Here is a 27796-nt window from a genome sequence, read left to right as displayed (position 1 = left end):
GATTAAGAGGTAAAAACTTTCAGTTATACAATAAATAAGTCATGGGGATATAATGTACAGCAGAGGGAATATAGCCAATAATATTGTAATAACTTTGGTGACAGATGGTAAGCACACTTACCATGGGGATTATTTTGTAATGTATAAAAATATTGACTCAATATGATGTATACCTGAAACTAAAAGGATATTGTATGCCAATTATACTTCAATAAAAAAAATTAGAAAATCTGGATAAAATATAAATAGTATTTGTTCAAAGGTATTGGAGAGTTACCAAGTCAGCCAAGAGTAGAAAAGCCAAAATCCCAGGAAGAAGGAAAGCTAAAGGAGGTGAGTCTGATCTGTGTGTTGCTCTTGCTTTCAGTGAAATCTGTTAAATTCTAAGCACTGAAGAGCCAGAGGCTGAGAATATAAGCAGAACTCAAAAGAAATCCAAGCAGAAAGAGGTGACTAAGGAGAGTTTTCAGCTGTTTAGCAGGACTAGAGAGCCAAACTTACAAGTCAGGCTTGATAAGGCAGCCAAACTTGAGAAGCTAAGATTTGAAAGATAGGAGGGCAAAGACACCACCGGATGCCAGTTCACCAAGGCGTCTTATCGATTCTTAAGCTGCACAGGGCACTTTTTTAAACAAAAAGTGGATGAAAACTGAACAGAGATTTCAACAGTCTCATGGTGCTGGCAGGTCAAAAACTGAAGTTCAAAAACCACTACAGAGAAGGAACTTAGTAAATACTCCATACCTTCAGCAGACTTCCCTGAACAGCAATACTCATGAATGAAGGTGAAGTAGAGGTAAATTAGAACTTATGAAGACCCAACTCAGGCTCTGACTGACTGAAATAATCTGCTCTCTTCTAGTTGTCCTCTAGACTAAAGGGAGAATCCCCTATAATGGAAGAAACTATCAGAGCCAATAGTACTGTTTATATGAAATGTCCAGAATTCAATAAAAAATGAGCAAGCATACCAAGAAACAAGACCAAAGGCAAAAAAACAGAAAATAGAAACAGACCCAGAGATAACGAAATTAGAGTTAAAAAACATGGATGTTTAAAAAACAATTATGATTAACATAATCAAGAATATATGAATTATAACAAAACAGAGAATTTCACCAGAGAACTGAAATTTTTAAGAGAATCAAATGGAAATTCTAGAATGGAAAAATACAATAACTAAAATTTAAAAGTCAAAGATAAGTTTAATGGCAGAATGGACACAGTTGAAAGTAAGATTAGTGAGCTACAAGACAGTGACAGAAAATACACATGCTGAAATGTGTGTTATCTGTGGGAAAGAACCACAAGACAGATCTGCTAAAACCAAGAACTAATAGTTAAATTATTTTAATCTTAGGTATTGGCATATCCCAATAATCTGTACTATTCTAGGGTGTGACAGTTTAGGAGTGAACACAGTTTGAACTTATTCGTGTTTAGAGGGTATCTGAAATTGAGAACTAGGCAGATCCATCTACTCAGACCCTAAACATGGCCCTAAATAAACTGCTTAAAGAAACTGGATCCCAAATATTACAGCTGGTGAATTTCTGAAGCATGTCCATATTCAAGTGGAATCAAAGAAGCCAAACTAAAAGAACTGTGGACTGAGCAAAACATCTTTTTAAAGATTCATTTATTTATTTTGAGAGAGAGAGAGAGTGCATGAGCAGGGGGGAAAAGGTCGGGAGGGGAAGGGCAGAGGGAGAGGGAGCGAGAATCTCAAGCAGACTCCCCACTGAGCCCTGTATGGGGCTTGATCCCACAACCCTGAGATCATGACCTGAGCTGAAGTCAAGACAAAACTTTTTTAAAAAAGGGCTACCTTGAAGATTATCACTTAAACTTTAGAAGAACTAAGGTGATTGCCAGTAGAAGGAATCACAACATGTGAAACTCCTTAAATAAAACTGTATTAACTTTTCAATAAATAAACAAAATATAGCTGTAGAATGCAGTGTCTCACATTAAAAATATAGTAAAGGTAACAAACTGATGGTTGCCAGCGGAGATGGGCATGAAGGGGCAGCAAAATAGGTGAAGGAGCAGGAAATATAGGCTTCCAGTTATGGAATGAATAAGCCACAGGATGAAAGGTACAGCATACGGAACACAATCAATGTCACAGCATTGCATGGTGACAGACGGTAGCTACACTTAACGGTGAGCATAACATATGGAGTTGTCAAATCCCTGTTTTGTACACATGGAACTAATGTAATATTGTGTGTCAACTATACTTCAGTAAAAAAAACACAAAATGTAAATATAGATATATATGTAAATTAAAAAACTTTATACCAGTAATGTTGAGAATTTAAACAAAACATACATTTCTAGATGTTCTAACTTATATAAACTGATACAAAACTGGGGCGCCTGGGTGGCTCAGTTGGTTAAGCCTCCAACTTTCAATTTCAGGTCAGGTCATGATCTCAGGGTCAGAAGATCCAGCCCCACATCAGGCTCTACGCTCAGCACGGAGCCTGCTTCTTTCCCTCTCTCCCTCTGCCTCTCCCCTCATTCATTCACTCTCTATTAAAAAACAAACAAACAAAAAACCTGACACAAAACAAAAATGTGAATAGTTCTGTATCTGTTAAAAAGACTGAATCCATAATTAAAGACCATCCCACAAAAAAATCTGTAGGCCCATATAGCTTTACCCATGAAATCTCCAAACATTTAAAAAATAAGTATCACTAATATTACACAAACTCTTCCAAAGGAAAAAAAAAAAAACAAAAAACACTTCTCAACTCATTTTATGAGGCCAGCATAATCTTAATACCAAAACATGACAGGATATCACAAGAAAAGAAAATTCCAAGCTGGTATCTCTTATGAAGCTAAGCTAAACGTTAGCAAACCAACTTCAGTAATATATTGAAAGGATAATATAATTGATAAAATTGGTTTATTTCAAAAATAACAAGTTGTCCGAATGTGTAAAATAAAAATCAATGTAGTTTGCCACATTAGCAGATTAAAGGAGAAAAATTATATAGTCATCAATACAAAAAAATGAATTTGATAAAATTTAACAGTTACTCATAATTTTAAAGAAATCTCTTGGCATATTAGAAATAGAAGAGCAACTCTTCTAAAAAGTCAGATTTAAAAAAAAAAAAACCTTAGACCCCAGAATGGTGAAATACTGAATGCTCTCCCCCTAACATCATGAAGAAACAAAAGTGCTCTCCACTCACCCTCAACATTGTACTGAAGTTTCTGCCCATTGCAATAAGGTAAAAAAAAGAAAGTACATAGATTGGAAAGGAAGAACTAAAGCTGTCATTATTCACAGGCAACACAAATGTGTATAAATAAAATCTAAAAGAATCTACATAATATTAGAATAAGTGACTTTAGCAAGGTTGTTGGATACAAGTTCATTTATAAAAAACAAACTGCACTTTTATATATGATCAAGTTTATTTTTTGTTTTTTTTGTTTTGTTTTGTTTTGTTTAAGATTTTATTTGTTTATTTGAGAGAGAGAGAATGAGAGACAGAGAGCACGAGAGGGAAGAGAGTGAGAGGGAGAAGCAGACTCCCTGCTGAGCAGGGAGCCCGATGCGGGACTCGATCCCGGGACTCCAGGATCATGACCTGAGCCGAAGGCAGTCACTTAACCAACTGAGCCACCCAGGCGCCCCAAGTTTATTTTTTGAATGACACTTCACGATAACATCAAAAAAGTCAAACACTTAGCAGTACATTTAACAAAAGATGTGTAAATCCTATACACACACAATATTTGAAAATAACACTGAAATTATATCTAAATAAATGGACAAATAAATCACTCATGGGCTGGAAGACTCAATATTATTGACAGTAGTCAATTGTCCCCAAATTCACACAATTCCAATCAAAATCCCAAGCATGTTTTTGTACAGGCGTGTAATTTGATAAACTGATTCTGACATTTATATGGAAAGGAAAGGGACTAAGACTAGCCAAGTCAATCTTGCACAACCACACTGGGGGACAGAAGTTATCAGATATCACAGCTTACTACAAAGATATAGTGACAATGTGGTATTGGCTCAAAGACAGATAACAGGCCAATAGAATACAATAGGGAGTCCAGAAATAGACTTCTCTATAGCCTCCCATATTTATGACAAAAAGACACTGAAGTATAGTGGAGAAAAGATAACTCTTCAATAAACAGGGCTGAGGCTATTAGATACCCACATGGGAAAGAAATTATCTTAACCTCTTCTGTGTAGTATATTTTTAAAAGGTAATAAAATAATAAGCTTTTTGAAAATAAAACAGTAACAATTTATTGAAAATAGGCAAAGATTTCTTAACCAGAACACAAAACACACATATTAAAAGGATAATTTCATAGACTATAGTACAGGAAATTAGGAAACTGTGCCAATCTGTGGCCCACTATTTGGGAACCTCTTAATCTACAGTCAGATAATTCACTCAATTCTCATTATACAACATTCACATAACTACTTTTGTTTTTGTGAATGAGTAATATCTTCATTTATGAAATTAAATCTATAAAACTCATAATAACTTCAAATAATAGTGATTTCTAATAGCTAGGACTTTTAATAACTACTGGAAACTCAATAAAGAACCAAGTACAATTTGAATTTAATGTACAAAGTGGCATTGTTTTTACTCATTTTTAAAAATGCAGTTTTACTTCTAATATTAAATTCTACTAATAATGCTCAGTTATCACAGATGATAAAAACAGCAGTCAGGCATGCAGTGCCCTGTAAAGGAGACATGAGCAAAAGCCAACTTAAATCATGGTGAAGGCTCAGAGCTGCCCTCTGTGGCTAGCAAAGGTCAGTCATTTGCTGCAACAAAAATAATCTCAAAGACACAAAGTAATAAGCCTGTTCTTCTGTTTACTTAAATTGTAAAAATTCAGGTGGTTCATCTAGGATCATAGCTACAATAGAACAAACCTTTCTCTGAGTGGGGAAAAACAATTATACATTATTTTACTAAAAAAAGCCCCCTTAGATCAACAAAAAAAGGAGAGGAGTAAAATAAAGATAGTATATCAGCTTCTAGAGTACACAAATTTAAAAAGGTATTAATGAAAAATTTCATACAGTCCAACTCTCATTCTCTGCTCATGCCACAGCTCATTAAGACAACGTACATTTATCTTTCACTGTGTGAAGGGCACTGTTTTCTCAACTACCAAGCATTTTACCTTTGCAGCAAGCTGTAATCCAATTTTGTCAGCTTCAGCCTCCAATGTTCTACTGTACGGTCTATCAAACATATACTAAGAAGAAATAAGAAAGAGAAGCTCCATTAGCATATTTATTTCACAGTAAAAGGAGTAACAAAGTGCAATTTTTAAAATTAATTTCATGGAGCATCTAGGATAAAGTTTTTATGCTTTCCATGATTAACATTTAAAGAACACCATGACATAAAACACAAATTGCAGCCTTTATTTCCTCCATCACAGATTAATATTTTAAAAACATGAAAAGAATATTAAAAAAATTATGCCTACAGACTTCTGGACAGTCTATAGTATCACATGAAGTACAGCAATCCCCCTTATCCATGGTTTCACTTTCCATGGTTTGAGTTACCCGCAGATGGTCCTTCTAACACATGGTCAGGTCTATAGTAGCCTAATGCTACACCACAACGCCTACGTCATTTACCTATCTTCATCCCATCACATAGGTATTTTAGCATCTCACATCATCACAAGAAGGTGAGTACATACAATAAGACTTTGAGAGAGGCCACACGTAACTTTTTTTACAGTATGTTGTTATAATTGCTCTATTTTATTATTAGTTATTATTGTTAATCTCTTATTGTGCTTAACTTATAAACTTCATCACAGATATGTATGTACAGGAAAAAACATGGTATATATAGGATTTGATACTATCTGAGGCTTGAGGCCTATCCACTAGGGGTCTTAAATATATCCCACCCTCCCCCCCACCCCATGGATAATGGGGGAGGAGTACTACTGTTCAAGTATCCCCCACTTTCCAAAAGTTTGCCTCACACTACTTTGCTTTTAGAAAAGACTTACATTAGTACCTGTTTTCACTAACCAGAAGAAATCCAAAGAGTATGTTTGCTTTTATGAAAAAAGCCTAAAAGCCAAGTGACATAACACAAACTTTCAGAAAGCAGGGGATATCTGCACTTCTATTTTCCCAATTACAATCTCTACCTACCGTGTAGAGGATCCCCTAAGAAAGCTCATTAAAGCAAGTTTTTAATATGGCCAAGGAACATTTTGATCTTGCAGTTTTAAAAGACAATTGAAAAAATATAGCTAGATAATAACCACTGACACTACTAGAGAATTTATTTCAGTTAGAAAATTAACCATAGAGCAGAATTTTCTTTCTTTGATAAATTATCTTAATTCCACCTTTCCTAAGTATTGATTAGTTAGGGAAATGAAATTTTCTTCCAACCTCAATAAAAAAAATACAAATAGATATCGTAATTTTAACTTTCTTAATTACTTGTATTTATGTGAATGCTTTCCAGTTAAATTCTAATTTTCAGTAAGTACTAAAATTTATAGATGGCTCAATAGGCAGGACTTTTGAGAACAGAGTTATTAATAGAGGAAACACTTTTTCAGAGGTAGCTACATGTCAGTGATGTCTAGAAATAATATAATCAATCTGATCCGCAGCACATGACTACTAGATATGACTTTCCTCCTTCTCGATCATGTCTTTTCTAGGTTGCTGAACATACCATATCATGTCTTCACTCTTAATGAGCAATCTGCCAGGGTCCCTCAAGTCTACTGATAGCATAACTGGTTAAAAACATTGGCTTTAAAAGGACAGAAATTTACACTCAAGTCCAAATGCTGACACTTACTAACTGTGAACTCTTGGCTAATTGTTTAACCCCTCTAAGCCCAGTAGCATCATATGTAAAATGGAGTAGCAATAGCACCAACCTCCTAGGGTTATAGACAGGATAAAATGAGCAAATAATAATAGCTCCTATTTAATGAGTCCTTACTTTGCACTAGGTACTGTGCTAAATGCTTTATAATCACTGGTTCTCAACTGGATATGATTTTGTCTCCCAGGGACATTTGGAAATGTTTGGAGACTTTTTTTTTTTTTTTTTGGGGAGAGAGAGAGTGCATGCAGGTGGTGTAGGGGCAGAGGGAGAGACAGAATCTTAAGCAGGCTTCACACCCAGCACAGAGCCTGATGTGGGGCTCAATCTCACGACACTGAGATCATGACTGGTGGTGAGATCATGCCCGAACCGATCGGGATCAAGAGTTGAACACTTAACCAACTGAGCCACCAGGCACCCCTGGAGACATTTCTGATTGTCACAACTGTGGGGGAGGGAGGAGGGGGGTGAAAATGCTACTGGCATCTAGTGGGTATAGGTCAGATGTTTAGAGTAGATGTTTAGAGCTAAATATCCTGCAATACACGTGACAATTTCCCACAAGAATTATCTAGTCCAAAATGTCAATAGTGCTTAGATTGAGGGATCCTACTTTAAAATGCATCATTAAACCCATAATAGTTCTTTTGAGTTAGCCAGTATTATGCCAATTTACAGATGAAGAAACAGACCTATAATTGGTGAAGTAATCTACCCAAGTTCTGTAGAATTTAGGTCTAACAGAGCCTAAATTCAAATATAGGTCCATCTATTCACAGCTGTATTCTTAACCCCTATACATAATTAAACTACAGTGTTCATCCTAGCGCCTAACATATGGTGAGTACTCAATAAATCTTAGCTACTATAATTATTACAAATAGCTTTCAAAAACCATACCTAGTAGCACTCTATGAGGGCTGCTATATTATACCCCAATCTTTTAAGATTAAAAAATAGGATTCCCTGATAGTTACGTGAAGGCCTGTTTCTTCTTTTCTCTGGCAAATGAATGTCAGCAATTCCCACTCCTTTATGACTTCACTATCAATATCCCCTCCTGCTCTCCAATCATAAGAAGCAAGGCTTTCTAGAGAAACATTTCCTTGTCACCAAAATTACTGGGGAAGCCTTGATTTAGGGAAAAAGGGTTCAAAGAGAAGTAATCCCTACTTTATTTTTAGTTTAATTTTTAAAGAATTATATGAAGTAGCAGGATTCATCAAGTATTTCAAGGGAGAAACAGCCACAAGTTATCTTTCTTATGACAAAATCTTCAGATTACAGAAAAAAGCTATATACTGATAAATGGGTAAAAAACTACATTAACTCCTTTGACTTCCCAGAATATCAGTAACAGAAATAAAATTCAAAATATGAGATCCTGTAACCTAAGTAATAACCATTCTTTTTTTTTCCTTTTAAGAACCTTTATTTCAATATAAATGCAGCCAGACAATATGGTAACACCAAATAAAAGACTTAGTTATCCAATTTCAAAAGCAATTTGTCTCAAAGAATTTTACACATTAGATTTAAACAGCACCCAGATGGCCCAATGATGGGTGCTCCACAAATCATTAAATAAACAAATAAGATTGTTCCTGAATCACCACACCTCCCAGGACAAGAGGAAATATGTGAAGATGTAAAATAAAATAATTAATCATAGTTAACAAAGCAATTATCAAGATTGCAAGACCTACTTTCAGTAGTTCAATGTTTTGAACAAAATGAGGACCTCAATAAATTTTACAACGATTATCATTATACATAAGTACTAAAATGAAAGTTAACAAACACCTAATAAGATTATCCTTTCGTTATTTTCCAGGTAGTTTTATTTTAACTGGGAGTAAGGAGATGAGGGTGGTGAAGCAGTTTCAGCAACACGGTGCCCATAAAAGTTCACAGGTTTTAAGAGTTCCCCATCAGAATGCAAATATTTGGGGAAAGGGAGAGTCATAATAAGTACACCAGTCACTATGAGAGACAAAACTGAAAAGTCTGAAGGTAAAGTGACAAAAGGAAAGAAAGGATTTGTGACCATGTTTTCTCTCCTTAAGACCAATGATTATGTCCCCCCTTCACAATATTATGTTAGCCAAAAGTTGCCAAGCCCTGATAACACATCTACCCTCCATCATTTAAAAGATGTAGTATTTTCTAATTTGAATGCTCGTTATTAAGAATATCCCCTAAAGGAATGCCTGGGTGGTTCAACTGGTTAAGCCGCTGACTCTTGGTCTCAGCTCAGGTCATGGTCTCATGGGTAAGGTTGAACCCCGAGGGCTCCACACTCAGTAGGGAATCTGCTTCTCTCTCTCCCTCTCCTTCTGCCCCCTCACCCTGCTGATGCCTGTGCGTGTGTGTATGTGTGCGTGTGCTCTCTATGGAATAAATAAATCTTTAAAAAAAAAAAAAAGAATATCCCCTAAAAATGAGAAAACATAAGACACTAAAATTTAGTAGCTGTATTTCATGGTATGTGAAAACATCCCTGGTATCTGTTACTTTATAGTAATATTTAAAATATCCTCATCACAGGCCATTACAAATTCTACTTACTGTCTCACACTTACCTCCTGCAGTTTAGACTGTATCCACTGGCCCAAAAGTGCCAAACTATCTCGAGGGCAAATGGCCCAAATCATTGTGAGAAAAATCAGACCTAGGAAATCCAATAAATGAACCAAGCTAGCCTTTTCTGCCTGAGAATAATCAAAATAATGAAAATTACATTTAATAAATTAAGAGTATATACCAAAAAAATTAAAAGACAGTATACACCTATATTTTCTAGTTCATCATGTGTAATCACATTAAATAATTTACATGTTTAACTGACCTTCACCAACTAAAATCATATTCTTTTTCTTCTGTGTGCTTTAATTCATTCCATCCCTTACTTACATATTTGCTTACGTGTATATACATTCACTCATTCATTTACTGAGCCACCTAACATCATTTAGACACAGTGACAAGTTCATAGATAGGAATGTATATTCTTACATGAATATATAACAATGTATGCTTTTTATATTAGCAAGCATAATAATCTTGTGAAATAGGTACAATTATCCCCATTTTATAAAGAAACTAAGATGAGGAGAAGCTAAGAGGTGCCAAATTTCACAGAGCTATTAGTAAAAGGACAAGGAATCAAACCCAGGAAGTTTTAGTTTCTAATGTAGTCATTAATTTTTAAAGCAAACAAATGTGCTTATTATGCTTATACCTTTGAACAGACTAAATACTACTGAACATATGAAAGAGTTAAAACATGAAAAATTCAGAAAAAGATTAGAAATTTATTTGAAATAAAAGTCTTTTGGACTTTATGACCTAACATATAAAGTATGATTCATTTATGTAAGTTTGCAATTTTATCACTCTGGTATTTCTCACTAGGAAATCAAGTTCTATGAAGTTTTTATATTTATTTATAGCAGTAACCAATTTTACTTAAAATAGTTGTTTTGAGTGGTAATTTCTAAATACAAGTTTAACACACTGGATTGTTCATTGTTCCCTACTAAAGCTGATTAATAAATGTTAATGTAATGCTGACACTGACAGTGTAGGAATCATTACCTGAACGTATGAAACTTGGCTGACAACTAAAAATAATCACATAGAACACTTCTCTTAACGGTATAATCTGCCCTCACAAAGCATTGCTTTATTATACGAACTGTGTGTCATGAAAAACAATTATGGAATTATTTTAGCACAAAAGAATATAACTACAAATGAAAAAGTCATTACTGAAGAGAAAAACCTTATTATTTATTAAGGAATAAAATTGCTATTACAGAGTTTTAGAAAACTAAAAAAATTTTTTAAATATGTATTTGTGGAACAAAGAAAACAACATTAAAAGCTACATCAAATCAAAATGGAGACTGCTAAAAGAGAAAATACAGTACTGATAATGTATAAGACCTCTACAAAAAAATATTAATAACTATTTTCAACTTTTAAGACTATTTTCTTTTTATATCTTATCTAATTAGCATTCCTGTGCTGACAGAGATGACAACAATATGCTGAATGAGGCACTGAACTAAAGGCCAGAAAAGTAAAGGCACAGAATATGAACCTCTTAAATGCTAAAAATGACCAAAATTGATTGATTTTGCAGTTATGAAGCCCTCTCTTGAAAGACAATCTATTTCGGTTGCTTAGATTTATTTTTGTATATATCTGTTCAAGGAAAATGTTTTTTATATTTTTCTGTAACTCAGAAGAAATAAAGGAGATAATTACTATTTGTGCTTCAGAAAAGCACAACTGTGGCCCACCTCCATTTATTAATACTTTAAGGAATAGACAGAATTTGAGATGACTTTTAGAGAGATTAATAACATTATCATTTCCATTTAAAATTAGTATTACTTGCATTTCCAACATAGCATTTCACGATCCTTTCACTATTTACCTTCATTTTTTCAATTAGGAAATATACATCTCTCTAATGTGGACAAAACAGACATACTTATTTTTAATGAATAAAAATAAATATATGAGTAAACAAATACATTAGTTTTTTGGATTCATACCAAGTCAAACAGATGTGTATTCACAGGAATATAAATCAACCTGAATTCTATGATCCATTATAAAAAAGTGCTGCCAATAATCAGGTAACTGTGGTAAAAGGAAGCAGTGTTGGATTTGCAAACACAAGAACTTTGTTAAAGTCCCAATTTGCCAGTTGGCCACATTACTCATGTTACTTAAGAGTAATTACTTAATGAGGATGGTATTAAAAATATGATTGAGAAGCTATGTATTTAAAAGCTTAGCAAACTGTAAAATGGCAAACTATCATTATTATTACTCTGCATTAATTATATATGGCATATCATTCCACAGATTTTCAGAGATGCTCCAAGCCATCCTCTGAGAATGAATAAAAAAGCAAGAAAACTGATTTACTTACTTAAATAGTAATATCACTTTCATATAGTTAATTTTCTGAACAGATTACAAGCGTGTTAATAATTATGGAAAGTTTAAAATCTAATTTGAAATAATTAGAGGTTGAGAATAATTACTTTTTAGCAAAAGAGACAGGTGATAACAACAGTATTTAAGAGAAATACTAATTATTCAGGTATCAAATACTAAAGACCATAAAAATTCTCACAACCAATCATATTTTTTCAAACAATAGAATAAGTCAATTATTAAATCTAAAATTCCATCTTTTAAGGAAAAAGAAAACTGAAAAGATTCGGTTTTAAAAGATTTAACTTGCTAACTTCAAAGCCGTATTCCAAGAACTGAACATTCATTCTAGGTACTTACAGCATGCCCAAGTACTGCGTGTGCTATTTCATGGCCCAGAAGGAAGGAAAGTTGATGGCTATCAGTTACACTATTTAAAAGCCCAGTGAAGATAAACACTTGTCCATTCTGCACCATAAAGAAAATAATGTAAGTGGAACACCTTAAAAAAACAAGGACATTAAATTGAACAATTAAACATAGGTGTGAGAACTTCCACTTACTGGAAGCACGAAGGCATTTACATCTGGAGAATCAACCACATGAATAATCCAATTGATCTCAGAGATCCCTGGGATATCTTTATTGCATTCAATCAAATGATTAACCACCTCTTTAACCATTAGGTATCGGCCATCCTTCTCAGTGAGCATATCATTTTTAAATTCCTCCATCCACTGAAAGATTAAAAAGTCATCTTTATTTTTTTTTAAGTCATCTTTATTTTAAAAGAGTTGTAGCTCTACAAAATGTTTATATTGCTTCATGAAAAATTATATGACTACTTACTGTGGAACATTTTAATTTTTAATTATGTAAAAATCTACATATACTAAACACTCAAATCCTTAAATTTGAATTATTCATGCAAAGGCAATGTGGTTTCTCACAAATGGAATGAATTCTAATAACTAAGATTTTTCATATAAATTGGTTGAAATAAAACTTTCATCTTTTCTATTAGCCTATAAACAAATAAAACACTTAAATATGATTTCTACTTTCCTAAATATTTTGGAAAACAAAACATTGCCTAGGGAACAAAGATTTCACATACAGAAATACAATACAAAATTACTCTAACACACTGAAAAAAACACCCTATACTTAATAAAAAAAAAACTTCTACCAAAAAAGGATACTTCATTAATTTTAAAGTTTTATTCACACAGAATCAAAGGAAATTACTGAAATTTTAGGACTAGTGGGCATGTCAGTTTCTCTACACTATGTTGAGTAAGACTAGCCACCATATGAAGACACTTTTCTGGAGCTATGTTCATGAGAAACCCTTCCAAATGTAGGAAAATTAAAAATGTTCTGAAAATATTACTTTAATTTCCATAAAAGGTATAACTCCTTTCACATATGGATCAAGAAGTTTATAACCTTCCCTGAGATGTTTTTATAGAATTGTAATCTGAAATAGTCTTTAAAATCAACAGCATTTTTAAAAAGCACAAGTCACCAATGTAAACTGAAACAACAAAAAAATTAGTATATTAATCCTTCTGAAGTAGACAAAACAAGCAAAATTATATATAATAATAGCACTTTATAATATCTCTATAAGACCATGTGCTTGAAATTTTGTATCAAGCAGGTTATTACATTTGTAGGTTAAAAAATAAAAATATATACAAAGATATATATAATCTTTCAAAGCTTCTAAATGATATGAACGGTAAAAGCAATAATAATTTAACCCTAGGCCTGCCTCAATCTTTCCAGAACATTTTCCTCAAACTTGCTTCAGACAAGACTATCCTAAAAAATACCTCCAATCTCTGTATAAATTCTACTAGAAGAGATGTATCTTATCTTTACTAGGAACAACATTTTTAGTGAAAAAACATTGTTATTTCTTTTTTAATGGTAACTTTCCACCAACAAACTCAGAATCTTAACTGAACTAAAAAGATATAAAGATTTAGCCATGCCAAAACTGTCAAGTGAGACTATGAGACTTTAAATCAACAAATACTAACAGCATATACTATGTGTGTGCTAAGAACTGGAAAAAGAGAATCTGTCAAGAAACATGCTAGTGGGATAAAAGGCTTAACTTACCTTGTACTTGCTAAGGAGTTAAGGTTTCTGAACTCCAACTTTATTTTGCATTCAAAAAATATAATAAATTGTCAAAAATGATGTTTTAGAAAAAAAATCCTATTCTACATTACTTTCAAGGTACAAAATTCTATTACATACCTACTTATCCAAAAAAATATATACTAAGCACCACTTTGTACATTGTGCTAGTACTTAAGATAAAATGATAAAACAGGGTCTGTGTTCCCATAGAGCTTAGGCTAACAAAGGAGACAGATCAGCAAATAAATAATTACGCAAATAATTATGTTACCCTCATGATAAGTGATTTGAAGAAAGAAAACAGTATGCAAAGACAAAATAAAAGTAGGAGACCTGACCCCAGTAGAGCCAAGCACTGTACACAAATACAAATGAGCTCATTCATAATTTAGTTTGTATGAAGGATACCCCCTAGAGCCTAATGTAGCCAACCTACCTAACCCAGCCTGGATAATCAAGGAAGGCTTTCCTGAGAAAGTAACATTTAAGGTGACATGTGATGAGCAGGAGTTAGCTGGGTGAATGAGAAGAAAAGCAAGGTAGGCAGGAGGAATACTATGTATGAAAAGTTTGAGGCCTTTTGGGAAATGTTAATTTTCTATCAAAGACTAACATAAAAAAGTAGTGCATCTTTCATACTTAAGAAACTCTCCTGCTTTGAGTATTATATTAAGCAATCTAATTATAAACAATTCTTACTACTTACTGCTTCATATTCCAGTTCTGATAAAAGTCTGAAATGTTCTTTCCCCAATAATAGTAGCTTGCTCCTTCCTGTGACAGGACTCACTTCCAGGTGAGTAAAATAAAATACTACAAAGAGCAATCCAAAACTACTGAAACAAAGGAGTAACTTCCATTTATTCTTTCTTAAACTTTCTTTAAATAGTTCCTTCTTGTTAGGAGGAAGTGCCTGCCACCATTTCCTTATGCCCCTAGAGCAAAAAGAAAATTCAAAGTTCTGACAATAGTATCAGCACATATCACCAAAACTTAATCTCATGCTAGGATTTTATGTCATCAAACACTGCAATTTTTGTGATATATTTCTCTGTATAGATGAATTTTTTCAATTATAAAATTCTTAGCTAAAATGAAAAAGTAATCAATTATATAGAACTATAGTTAAAAATTCTAATGTTCATTTAAATTTTCTTCAGTTATTTTAAAGGTGAACACTAAATGAGTAGCTATTTTACACAACTTCCATTAATTAACATTTATTGACTGTTTACCACATGCAAACTGCTATTCAAATTGTTATACATGTCATCTCATTTAACCTTCACAATAACCCCATTACAGAAGAGAAAACTGAGACAAAGAGAAGTGAAGCAACTTGCCCAAGGTTGCAGAAGTGATAAGGGAAAACCAGGCAAGGAAGAAAGTGTGATCCCAGAGTCTGAGCACTCAACCACTTAGTAGGGATAAACTGGCCCAGTAAACATCTGAGGGGATTACAGTACAACAATCTATACCTTTAACCACGATCCTCCCTACTGCTCATCAGACTTCTGGCACAATCTGCCAGGACTTTAGCAAGGTACAAAGGTAACTACCTCAGCGTTGATTTTAGAAGTAAATTTTGCTCACCAGCAAAAAGTCCACTACCCCCTCAAGAACATGACAAAGGAGAGGTAATAAGAACATAAACACTGTAAATAAGGAAATGAGAGACTGTATGGTTAACAAATGAGGAGGTCTACTTTCTACCAGGCAACAATACTCTGCTGGTTATTGGGGTTCACAGACATTTTGAGAAGCATTGTTTTCAACACTGGGACAAAATTTTTCCTCATAAGTTCATCTGTGAAATCACAACAAAAATTTAAGATATATACATCATTCTCTTGACACAATTCACCTTATAAAATAACTTCAATTTATCTTAATTTTATTAAGTGACACACCTAAAATGCCTCAAAGTGTTTCAACCTGAAGAAACTTAGGCCAGACTTATTTCCTATTTAAAACTTTATCTGACTTATTATTCTTTGCTTAAAAGTATGAAAACATGAAAGAAAATGTTGTTAAAATAGTAACAAAAACAAAAAGGTAAAAATAATTATTAAAAAGTATGAAAAAGAGCCGTTGGCCTAAGAACTTGGGCTGAGCTGTGACAAAGATTCTCTCTCTTCCACCAGACTCTGCTCAGGCTTTTTTCAACTAGGCCTCACCTTTAGACTTCTGTATTTCTCTTTGTTGTCCAGTTTCAGCAAGAATCCTGCTAAATCAGTTTACCCAAAATCCCCCATCCTCCATATCTGATCACCCTCAGTATCTGATCAGATTCCTCATCATTCACCAGCCCCCAAGTGATATCTGACCACCCTCACCTGCCTTCAGCAAGAAGCCTAGTAGGGTCAGGTTAGGGAGAATCCCCCCCTTACTCCTAATGTTTCCTCTTAGTAATTTTCCATCCACCAAACCTCACCCTCCTCCTTGGCTATAAATTCCCACTTGCCCATGCTGTATTCAAAATTAACTCTGGTTCTATACTTAGGTCTCTCTTCCCCTACTGCAAAAGTCCTGCATAAAATCTGTATTTACTGCTTTAACTGTTGTCTAGCTCTGGTTTTCTCTGACAGCCATTTCTTACATCAAGAGTTAACACAGCTGTATTTTTTCCTGGGTGCCAATGTCAAGTCATAAGGAACACAATACATTAGAAAGTACAAGTTCTCAACTTCTGATAGAAAGAAAATCGGTTTGGTTAGTATGGGAGTCGGAGGGCTAGAAGGGCCTTCACAGTCATCAAAGGTAAGAAAGCTTTATGAGGAGACAATGCCTAACTTTACCTTTCTTCAATAAATGGAGCAAATAAGAGAAAACAAGATTATTTATGGGGAGAGGTTTAAATTAAATATAAGGTACTATTTAGCTATAAAAACATATTATGATGGACTACCCAAGAGAAAATAACAAAGATGTGTTGGAAATAGAATAATTAATAAATACTAGTTAAGCATTAACTTGGCTAGGAATGAGCCCATTCTTAAATAAGTAAAGTTCTTCAGTTTCATGACCCATTGCCTCAGATTCCGTAACTAAACACATATGTTTGTAAGTACTGCTCTTACACACAAACTATGACCAACATTTCTCATTCTTGCAATCATAAACATAAGATCTTTTAAAAAAGTATCTATATAATTTTTTAAAGATCATATTTTTATACTATAATATGCAGTAAATTGGGGCACCTGAGTGGCTCAGTCGGTTAATGATTCAACTCTTGATTTCGGCTCAGGTCATGATCTCAGGATTGTGAGGCTCACAGATCTCAGGCTCCGTGCTCAGTATGGAGTGTACTTAGGATTCTCTTCCTTTCCCTCTGCCCCTCCCCCTGCACTAGTTGTGTGTGTGTGTGTGTGTGTGTGTGTGTGTGTGTGTGTGTGTGTGTGTGTCTCTCTCAATAAGTAAATAAATAAAATCTTAAAAAATATGCAGTAAATCATCTCAAGATTACTAAATCATTAACAAAACTGGGTAGACCCAACTGTTTAGAAACTTAATTTTGAGCTAAATATGGGTGGGAAATCTAACAAGTTTTCATTAAAAGTATAATTTTATAAATACCTTTGAATATAAAAGTTTATTTTTTTTTTAAAGCTTTTTACCTGCCTACAATGATTGCGAATAGTTTCTGCACTGGTTTAAGAATTATCAACAAGAGAGGAACCGGAGCAGCTTGAAACCGAGGAGAAGTGTGGAAACTCCTGATGTCTCTTTCATGAAGACAGTTTAGAGGATGCAATAGTGAAAGGGCAGGAACTCCTGTAACTTCTTTTATCAGTAGCTGTCTTGAAAAAGAGTCATTCCACACAGAACATTTTGGGGTAACCATCCCAATTTCCTTATATCTCGTGCTCAAGAGGCATCCTGGTCTTTTTTTACTAAAAGTCTTACAGAAATAAAAATTTTCAGGAAGAAAAGTCAACCTATCACACTGATTTACTCCCAGACCCTGATACTTATTAACTATATGATTAATTTGTACTTGATGACAGTCTGGTGAGGTGACAGCTAGTGTGTTACATTTTCTCCAGTTGGCCAACACATGAAATCGGAAGAAAACACAGTTTCTAGTAGCAGACTGCAGTCCATAGATGAAATTCATCTTTCTTCTCCTTATCTGGAACACAAAAAAAAATAAGTTATAAATATCTCTGGAAAATACTTATTTACAAAACTGGGAACAAAACACTTAAGAAAGAGGTGTGTCAATCATTCTTCCCTTGATATATCTCAGACTGAATTACCTTAGGTTTCTACCACCACCCCCACAGCAACACCCCTCAACAATACAAACCAAACAGCTTTTCCTTTTTTTTTTTTTTAACTCTACAACACATACTTTAGAAGCTTGGATTTTTTCTTCGTTTTTTAGTTTTAGTTGGGGGAAATCTTTTTATTTTAACAGCTAAATTATTGGGAAATAAGAAATGGGTTAAGCAAAAATAACAGTAGGTTTTAGCAACTGGCAGTAAGTAAGGGGAAAAGCATGTAATGGAACAGTAAAATCTAAGTTTCAAAATGTATTTTTTAAAATACAAATCTGATCCGTTCAAATATAATCCTCGTACTACTGATTGGGGTCAAGATGGAATAAGAGGAACCAGACTTATCCTCTCACTGAAAACTGAAAAAAAAAAAAAAAAACAGAATAAATGAAACAATGGTTCCAACACTCATCAGTGTTGGAACTCATCAGTGTTGGAATTTGGAAACAATGTTTCCAATGGAAAACAAATGTGATGAGCCCTACAATTGCCCCAGCTTCCTGCCTGGACAGTTTCTAGGCCACTATGTAGAGAGGGGAAACCTAGCACAGCCCAACAATGTTCCTAAATTGGAGAGATGAAGCCGGGAGCTCAAGTAGGCCACAGTAACTAGACCCCACAGAGCAGAGTACAAGAGAAGACAGAACTGTACAGAGAAAGAACTCCAGAAGGTGTTACACAAGGAAATCTGTCTGGTGTACTCAGATGAGTTCTAAACAGGGCACTCACATGAGGGAAGTCCCTAGAGATGGGAAAGAATCACCTGACAGTATTAGAGGAGCAATATTCAGGGCTCATGGAGGGCAGAGTAGAGTGTCTATATCTACCCTTCAAAGTGGAAAACCTTTGAATTCATGGGACATTGGGTAGAGTACTCAGAAGGTTTTGCCTCATTAGAGAAAAATTAGTCCTAGACTAAAAGCTACTTTGGCCCTACCCAACAAAGATTAAAAGCAAGACTCAAAAAAAAAAAAAAAAAAAGATCAAACTGTTTCTAAGGAACTTAACCACATTCTACAAAAAAGCTCAAAAACAGTTAAAAGAATATAAAAATATCCACCACTCAGCAAGGTATAATTTATAATTAAAAATTACCAGGCAGCAAAAAGGCAGGATATGTGAACCATAATTAGGAAAAATATTAATAAAAACTCACTCCTAAATAACATGAATGACAGCATTGATAGATATTAAAATAGTTATTACAACTATATTCCATGTGTAAGAACTTAAAATCTGAGAATGTTATGTAGAGACGTAGAATATGTTTTTTTAAAAAGACCTATACTGAACATCTAAACAAGAAAAGTACAAAGTCTTCGATGAAAATTACACTGGATGACAGCAGATTAGATATTGTAACAATGAAATAAAGACCTGTAAACCTGACATATCAATAGAAACCAAGAAAACCAAAATAAAAAAACCAAGGGAAAAAAAAAGGCACAGAGCATCAGAGAGGTGTAGGATAACTCAAATGGCCTAAAATATGTATAAGTGGAGTCCCCGAAAAGAGGGGAGGGCTGGTAGAACAAAAAAAAAAAAAAAAAAAACTTGAAAAAATAATGGCCATTTTCCAAATTTCGTGAAAACTGTAATCCCACAAATCCAAGAAATTTAAAAAGCCACACACACAGTAAACACAAAGGAAACTTATTTCAGGACATATCCTAATCAAATTTCCTAAAACTAGTGGAAGAGAAAATCTTAAATTTGACATCTTTGATGAAATGGACCAATTCCTTGAAAAACACAAACTACCAAAGCTACCTCAGAAAGAGATGGATATATCTGAAGAGCCCTATATCTATTTTTTTAATTGAACTTGCAGTTAAAAACCTTCCCGCAAAGAAAGCTCCCAGCTCAAATAGCTTCACTGGGCAAGTCTATCAAACATTTAAGGAAGAATTAATAATAATTCTATTCAAATTCTCCAGGAAACTGAAAAGAAATTAACAGTTTGCATTTTATTCCATAAGATCTGCATTACTGTGATACTAAAGCCAGAAAAAAAAATAACAAGACTATAGAGTAATATCTCTCATGAACATAGATACAAAACAATATTTTAGAAAATCGAATTCAACAATATATAAAAAGACTACATCATGACCAGCTGAGATGTGTCCCAGGAATGTAAGGTTGAGTAAAAATTCATGAATCAATGTAATCCACCCTATTTATTGAAAAAGAAACACCACATGATCATCCTGATACAGAAAAAGCATTTGATAAAATCCCACATCCAACCCTGATAAAAAAAAAACCCTCAGTAGGGTGCCTGGGTGGCTCAGTGGTTAAGTATCTGCCTTCGGCTCAGGTCATGATCCCAGGGTCCTGGGATCGAGTCCCACATCAGGCTCCCTCCTCGGCAGGAAGCCTGCTCTCCCTCTCCCACTCCCCCTGCCTGTGTTCCTGCTCTGTCTCTGTCTCTGCCAAATAAATAAATAAAATCTTTAAAAAAAAAAACTCAGTAAACTAGGACATCTATAGAAAACTATAACCAACAGCATATTTATAGGTGAAAGACTATACTTTCCTCCTAAGATCAGGACTGAGGCAAGGATGCTTGCTCTCACCACTTAAATTCAATACTGTACTGGAGATCCTAGTCAACACAATAGAATGAATAAATGCCTAACTAAATGGCATCCAGACAAGAAACATAGAAGCTAAATGGTCTTTATGCCTACATAACATGATCATCTATTTAAAAAACCCAAACATATCACAGTTAGTTAGGGGGCAGGATACAAAAGCAATATACAAAAGCAATTTTATCTCTAATTACTATCAAGTGATAGAAGCCAGACCCTACTCCCTCCCAAAAAGTTCATACTCTAGGATTCCAGCTCTATAATATAAACTGTAGAAAATGCAAAATAATTTATAGTTACAGAGAGATCAATGGTTGCCTGAGGATGGGAAGGTAAAGATCAGGAAAGGGATTATAAAGTTTTGGAGGTAATGAATACGTTCACTATTTTGATTGTGGTGTTAGTTTCATAGATGTACACATGTCAAAACTTATCATAATTCTAAGCTGTATACTATACAGCTTAAATAGGTACAATTTATATCAATTAAGCTATTTTTCAAAAGATACTAAAAAGAGACAACAATAAAATGCAATGTGTGAACTCTGATTAGATCTTAGTTTGAAAAAAAAAACAGCTTCAGAAGACAACTGGGACTCTTGGGGGAGTCTGCATATGGATTTGCTTTCAGGTTATTTTAGGTATGTACTGCTTATTAGATGACAATGATGTGGTTATGTAGGGGAATATCTCATACCTGAGTACTTGCTCAAGTATCTCTTTATGATGAATAAAACTCACTTTCAAGTTGAATATACACACACACACACACACACACACACAAAGCCAATGCAGTAAAACACTAACCATCATATCTAAGTCACAGTTACATATGTGTTCATTAAAATTTTTTTTCAATTTTTCTGCTTCAAAATCTTCATAATAAAAGTTGGAGGAAAATATATAAATCTAACTCAAACTAGACTAATACAATACTATCTAGAAAGATGCTTCAGAACATCAGTTTTAAAAATAAAATTTAAAAAATTAAATTAAATTTAAAAAAGAACATCAGTTTTAATGAACCGTATTACCAAACTATTTGAAAGTCACTCAAAATTTTTATATACTTTATATATTCTATCCTTGCATCATTAACATATATTAATATATGTTAACCTTATATATAATGTTATAAATAAAGGGCATGCTAAGTAACCATTTACTCCAAGTTAACCTTTTGGAATTACTATCCATTTTAAATCAGAGTCCAGACTTGATACATAATAATCTGATGTTATTAACAAGATACTTTTAGGTTTTGGGGGGCTTTTTTGAACCAAGCTGAAAGTAGTAAAATAACTGAAGCCTAGAAATCATTTCAAATTAGTACCTGAGTAGCTAGTAAGGTTCTTCATTGGTTAGGTGGCTTGAGAGTTACAGATGCAGCATAAAATCCAGTCCCTGCCCTCATGGATATTACCAAGTTAAGGGGGGAAATGTATCTAAGTAAGACTATTAAGGGATAATAGAATACAGTTCCTCATTAAGTATTATGCACTATATGAATTTTTTTTCACTTTAAATTTTTTATTGTTATGTTAATCACCATACATTACATCATTAGTTTTTGATGTAGTGTTCCATGATTCATTGTTTGTGCATAATATCCAGTGCTCCACGCAGAAAGTGCCCTCTTTAATACCCATCACCAGGCTAAACCATCCCCCCACCCCCTCCCCTCTAGAACCCTGTTTGTTTTTCAGAGTCCATCACCTCTCATGGTTTGTCTCCCCCTCCGATTTCCCCCTCTTCATTCTTCCATCTTTTTTTTTTAACATATATTGCATTATTTGTTTCAGAGGTACAGATCTGTGATTCAACAGTCTTGCACAATTCACAGCACTCACCATAGCACATACCCTCCCCCATGTCTATCACCCAGCCACCCCCTCCCTCACCCCCCACCACTCCAGCAACCCTCAGTTTGTTTCCTGAGCTTAAGAATTCCTCATATCAGTGAGGTCATATGATACATGTCTTTCTCTGATTGACTTATTTCACACAGCATAACACCCTCCAGTTCCATCCACGTCGTTGCAAATGGCAAGATCTCATTCCTTTTGATGGCTGCATAATATGCACTATATGAATTTTTAAAAAAGAAAGGAAATCCATGAGTAGCAGAAGAGTTCAAGGCAACTATTATTTTTTATGCCATTGGGGCAGATGCAGAAAATAATTGTTTCGAATGAGAAAGTACACTTAAGGTTTAAAAATAGAAAGTCATTTGCTAGAAGTCAAACTGCAAAAACAACACAAACCTACATTCTTAGATCCTTTACTATAAGAGATAAGCTTCAGACACTCAGCCCGATCACACTCCCTTTATAAGGGCATCCTACAGCCTCAACTTAAGGGACAGGCCCAGACTTTCAATCTTTCCCAGTGACCCCTGTCACTGGCCACAGAGCTAGCAGTGGGAATCTGACACAGAAAAGACTTTTGGTGAGGCAGTATCAGGCAAAAGAATAAGGGCATGTATAAATTGGAGTTATAGTTGGTGCTATGGCAACACAAAGCAATATGCAAGCAAGTACTACAAAAACCTTTGCAAAAGAAGTGGATCAACAGAAAGGACAATGGAATCAATGTGTGGAAAGTAAAAGATCATGAAGCCTCAGGGAGAGAAAAAGAGAGAGGGGGCAAGATTCATACCCTCCTGGTTCCCAAGAGTCTACTGTCCTTCCTAAATGTAACTGAGCTTCATGAGCTTTACTTTCTTCCTGTAACAATTCCCTCTCTTCAGAGGGTTTCTGCATCTTGTAAATAAATGATCTCTGACTTAAGTTACATGGTATAAAACAGTTACACCTTTCATATACAAGCTGATAACATTTTAATATTACACGTGATGCTTATCACGTGATGCTTATTAGAATTAGCTAAGGGTTCCTTCTAGACTTTGCAAACCAAATTCCCAATTCTCAACACTGAATCAGTTCCAGATAATCAGTTCTGGATAATCTCTGCAGTGACTTTACACGTCAATTCTGCCTCCTTAATATCTCAATCTAGCCTTTCCTGGGCTCCGTGGCCTTAGGTTGTTGATTACTATATACCCTCCAATCTCTCCGCCTATTAAACCACCAACTCCTACCCCTACAGTTCATTCCCACCCCCAACAAACTAAACTAAAGCAATCTTTCTAAAATGCAGATCAGACAACAGAATCCTACTACAACTCTCATAAAGTCCTACATCGCTAAATACTATGCAGCCATTTTAAAAAACGGAGATTTGTGTAATGACAAAGAGACACACAAATCTTAAAAATAACAACAAATGCTACCTGCAAAAATTCAGTAGATCAGGAATGGCAAACTCAGATGTGTAAACCAGCGCTGCAAAACAGAAATTTCTGTGATGATGGAAATGTGTCTGCGTTGTCCAATATGCTAGCTCCTACCTATGGCTACTAAGCACCTGAAATGTGGCTGGTGTGACTGAGGAATAGAATTCTTAATGAACTTAATTTTAGTTAATTTGAAACAAAATGGCCATAGGTGACTAGTGGCTACTGTATTCAACAGTGCAAGTTGGTAGGGTCCAGGCAAAGCCATACTGGTGTAAATGCAGATTCATGTCCATCTAAAGAAGGTGCAACAAGTGTAATGGAACCTGAGCTTAGTGTTACCACAGTTCAATATTTTCAAGAAAAGACAGAATTCAAACTTTACCTGAAAGTTATCAGTTTTAAAATGCTGGCCACAAATTAAAAAAAAAAAAAACACAAAAAACTTTTTAACCACCTTGGCCAAACAAACCTACACAAAACCCCATTCAGTTTCTTATCTCTGAATGATGTTATTCATTCATTAAATACTTAATAAGTGCCTCCTACATGCCATACCACATACCACTCTGGATTCTGGAGATACCACAGAAAATAAAGCAGACAAAAATCTCTGCCCAATTTGCAAAAATAGTAATGCTGAAATATGCTAGCAAATATAAATATAAATTAATCTAAACCAAAACGTAGCAAACTATTCATTATGGTTATTTTGAGTGGCAGAATGGTGGATGTAAAGGATTTAGTATTTTCATCTCATGTATTTTTGTGCTGTTTAAATTTTTACAGGATGTATTATAACTCTTGTAAGCCCCAAAACCTATAAAGGCAACTATTTTTGTAATTTCCAATGGTTTCCATGGGCTTCCATAAACTCCTCCATATAGACCAGGCCTCTCACAATGCCACCTCCCACTATTTCTCCAGGCACCTTCCCCCAGCTCTCCTTCACCCATTCCCAAGCTCCAGACCCACTGACTTTCTGATAACCTTCAGAAAAGCTCTCACCTCTATTTCCATGCATATCTATTACACTGCTTAGCTCTGTGATTATGGCAAGCAAACTCTTGCTCATTTCTCATGACTTACGTGAAATCTTTAAAAAATATTCTGACACAGAAGATATAAGCAAAAGCCCCAAACATTACATGAACATAACTAAAAACGTTATTTGTGCCACTGCCAATCAAGTGTCATTTAGAACAGAAACAGTGCCTGAAATTTTACAACCCCTGGTTTATCCTTAAGAAAGGGTAAAGAACTGGTGAAGAAATCTATTTATACATTTCCAAAGAGCCAACACTAGACTACACAGAGCCTAAGAAAGAATCAGGACACAGCCTCTTCGAAGAACTGTAGCAGGTCAACAAACAGCTGGCAAACTTCTAAGATTACTAAACTAATGATGTGAGAAAATTAAACAATTTGGATTGTTAGCCTCTAAGAATATTTCAGATCCTTAATTCTTTAAGTACCATCTCAGAATGAGCAAGTACACCACTCACTGGCACTCAGGGCTGAAGCCTGGAAGACAGTTTTAACAACTCTGCTGAAAATGACTATTTCTTCTCTAGTTTCTATGGAAACAGCTGTCAGATTGGCAAAAATAGAACATGTACTTTAAAATAATCATTCAAGCAAAGTACATCCATGATGGAAGACTTAAAAAATAAAATAAAATAAATTGGAAGGCAACAGACTTGGTTCTTAAGCTTCCAAATGTCAGCCTGCACCTCTTCGCCACGGCTGAGATGATGGATATAAACCTACATCATTTTCGTGAGGGTTACACAAGCACTGGTTGGAGTCACGATAGTTGATCAATCCCTGAATTCCAAATGAGCTATTTTCATCGCCCCGGACTAAAATTTTTCATTGAGGACTGCACGGCACAATAAAACTGTTGCTCCGCTTTACACAGGCAAGTGACATTATTTAAAGAGTATAAAAAGTGCTATTTGTAGACAAGTTTATGAAGAAATTATCACAACTCCCGAGCACTGTTTAGAAAGGAAATGTTCAGTTCTTCATGGCAGGGTTTAGGTAGAAAACTTTTATGTTCTCTACTTTGAGAGTGAGGAGGTAAGAGAGGGACTGCCTCTCGAGTTGCTTTAAGCGGCAAGAGGCGGTTTTTCACAGGTGAAGGTGTCGATGTGAGGCACACCATGCTGCGTTAATTACACTACTTAAAAAAAAGGAGCCGCTAAAGAGAAGGAAAGGCTGAGGGGAGAGGCAGGGAACCAGGGAACCCGGAAACCACATCCACATGCCAACTAGCACCTCCCCGGGGGGGCAGGGGCCCCTGGGGTCCCTGCACTTCACGCCGGGAGGGGAGGGAGGGCTGAGGCTTGACTCTCCCGTACCCCTTTTCCACCCGCCCCTCTCCCCAGACCGCAGACGCCGGCCCTCCCCACTCCCGCCCGGACGCCCCTTCGTCCCTGCCCCCCCAGGCTCCGCCACCCCAACCTGCCCCGCAGTGCTCGCGAGCCCCGCCCGCATCCCGGCGCCCCGCGAAGTCCTCTCACCCCAACTCCCGCACTCTGCCCCCGCCCCTGGGCCCGGCCCAACTCGTAAAAGAAGAGCAAAGGCGTCCCCAAAAGGACAGACCCTAGCAGTGGCGAAAACGTCGACCACTCCTCCGGCCGGACTTTTGCGCAAGCGCACACCCCATCGCAGAAGCCCCGCCTCCTCACTTCCTGCCCTGTGTCCGGGCCCGGGCGCCTTTCGCTCCGCCCACAGCGGGCAGTCGCCACACCCGCCCAGAATCGTCCTCCCCGCGGGCAGCTGACCGGGAGAGCACGGTGGCGCTCTTACGCCCCCGCGTGGCCGGAGGAGGGACGTGGCTCCGGGCTGGACTCTGCCTGGCCCGTCTTCACTTACGTCCTTGGAACCTGATTTGGGGCCTCTGAAGAATGATCCAGGCAAGGCTGTGACGGCTCAAGAGTCTAAGGCAGTGCTGGTCAAAGGGAAAGAGATTCGAGGGCTGCCAAAGGACTAACGTTTCTTGCTTTTGAAGTTGCACTGATAGAAGTAGTCTTTGGAGTGAGAGAATTCTCTGCTTTCACATGACTTCTGGAATGGCACATTTTAAGAAAAATGAAGTAAAACCCGAAGCATCTGGAAGTTAGTTGAAAATAGCTACAAAGCAATGTATCTAGTACGTATCGTTTATGGCACCAAAAAATACTTATCCAAAACCAAGTGCATCTAGGTGCCAGGGATACAGCAGTCAATAAGATAAAGACATGACTTTCATGGGGGCGCCCGGGTGGCTCAGTCGGTTAGGCGTCTGCCTTCAGCTCAGGTCATGACCCCAGGGTCCTGGGATCCAGCCCCACATCGGGCTCCCTGCTCGGCGGGAAGCCTGCTTCTCCCTCTCTCACTCTCCCTGCTTGTGCTTTCTCTCTCGCTGTGTCTCTCTCTGTCAAATAAATAAATAAAATGTTAAAAAAAAAAAAAAGACATGGCTTTCACGGAGCTTGTATCACAGTGAGGAAATCTAGGCACTAAGCAAGCAAACAAGTAAATAAACACGGTCTCAAGATAGTGGTATGATTCTATATTAGCTTGTTAGATTTATATTCTACGCACGATGAAAAACATCTT

General features: G+C 35.8%; 1 protein-coding gene across 3 annotated transcripts in view; it reads right to left on the bottom strand.

Moving 5' to 3' along the window:
• OMA1 (OMA1 zinc metallopeptidase) overlaps nt 1-26868 on the bottom strand; it is an 87549-nt gene extending 60681 nt beyond the window's left edge. For 2 of the 3 annotated variants that reach the window (XM_028106952.2, XM_028106954.2), the window contains exons 1-7: nt 26798-26868; nt 17636-18150; nt 14722-14950; nt 12425-12598; nt 12222-12329; nt 9488-9616; nt 5203-5277 (exon numbers count right to left, since the gene is read on the bottom strand). In XM_028106952.2, coding sequence (XP_027962753.1) covers nt 5203-5277; nt 9488-9616; nt 12222-12329; nt 12425-12598; nt 14722-14950; nt 17636-18135 — 1215 coding nt within the window. In that variant the 5' untranslated portion in view covers nt 18136-18150; nt 26798-26868. The other variant, XM_028106953.1, reaches the window with a different exon arrangement.
• Between the last annotated feature and the right edge of the window lie 928 nt (nt 26869-27796).

The sequence above is a fragment of the Eumetopias jubatus genome, unplaced genomic scaffold (assembly GCF_037043125.1).
Source record: "Eumetopias jubatus isolate StellerSeaLion01/CBP00866 unplaced genomic scaffold, mEumJub1_p1.0 scaffold_4, whole genome shotgun sequence".
Lineage (NCBI taxonomy): Eukaryota > Metazoa > Chordata > Mammalia > Carnivora > Otariidae > Eumetopias > Eumetopias jubatus.
Note: the sequence above shows the minus strand (reverse complement) of the source record. Positions and strands in the feature narration are given on the sequence as shown.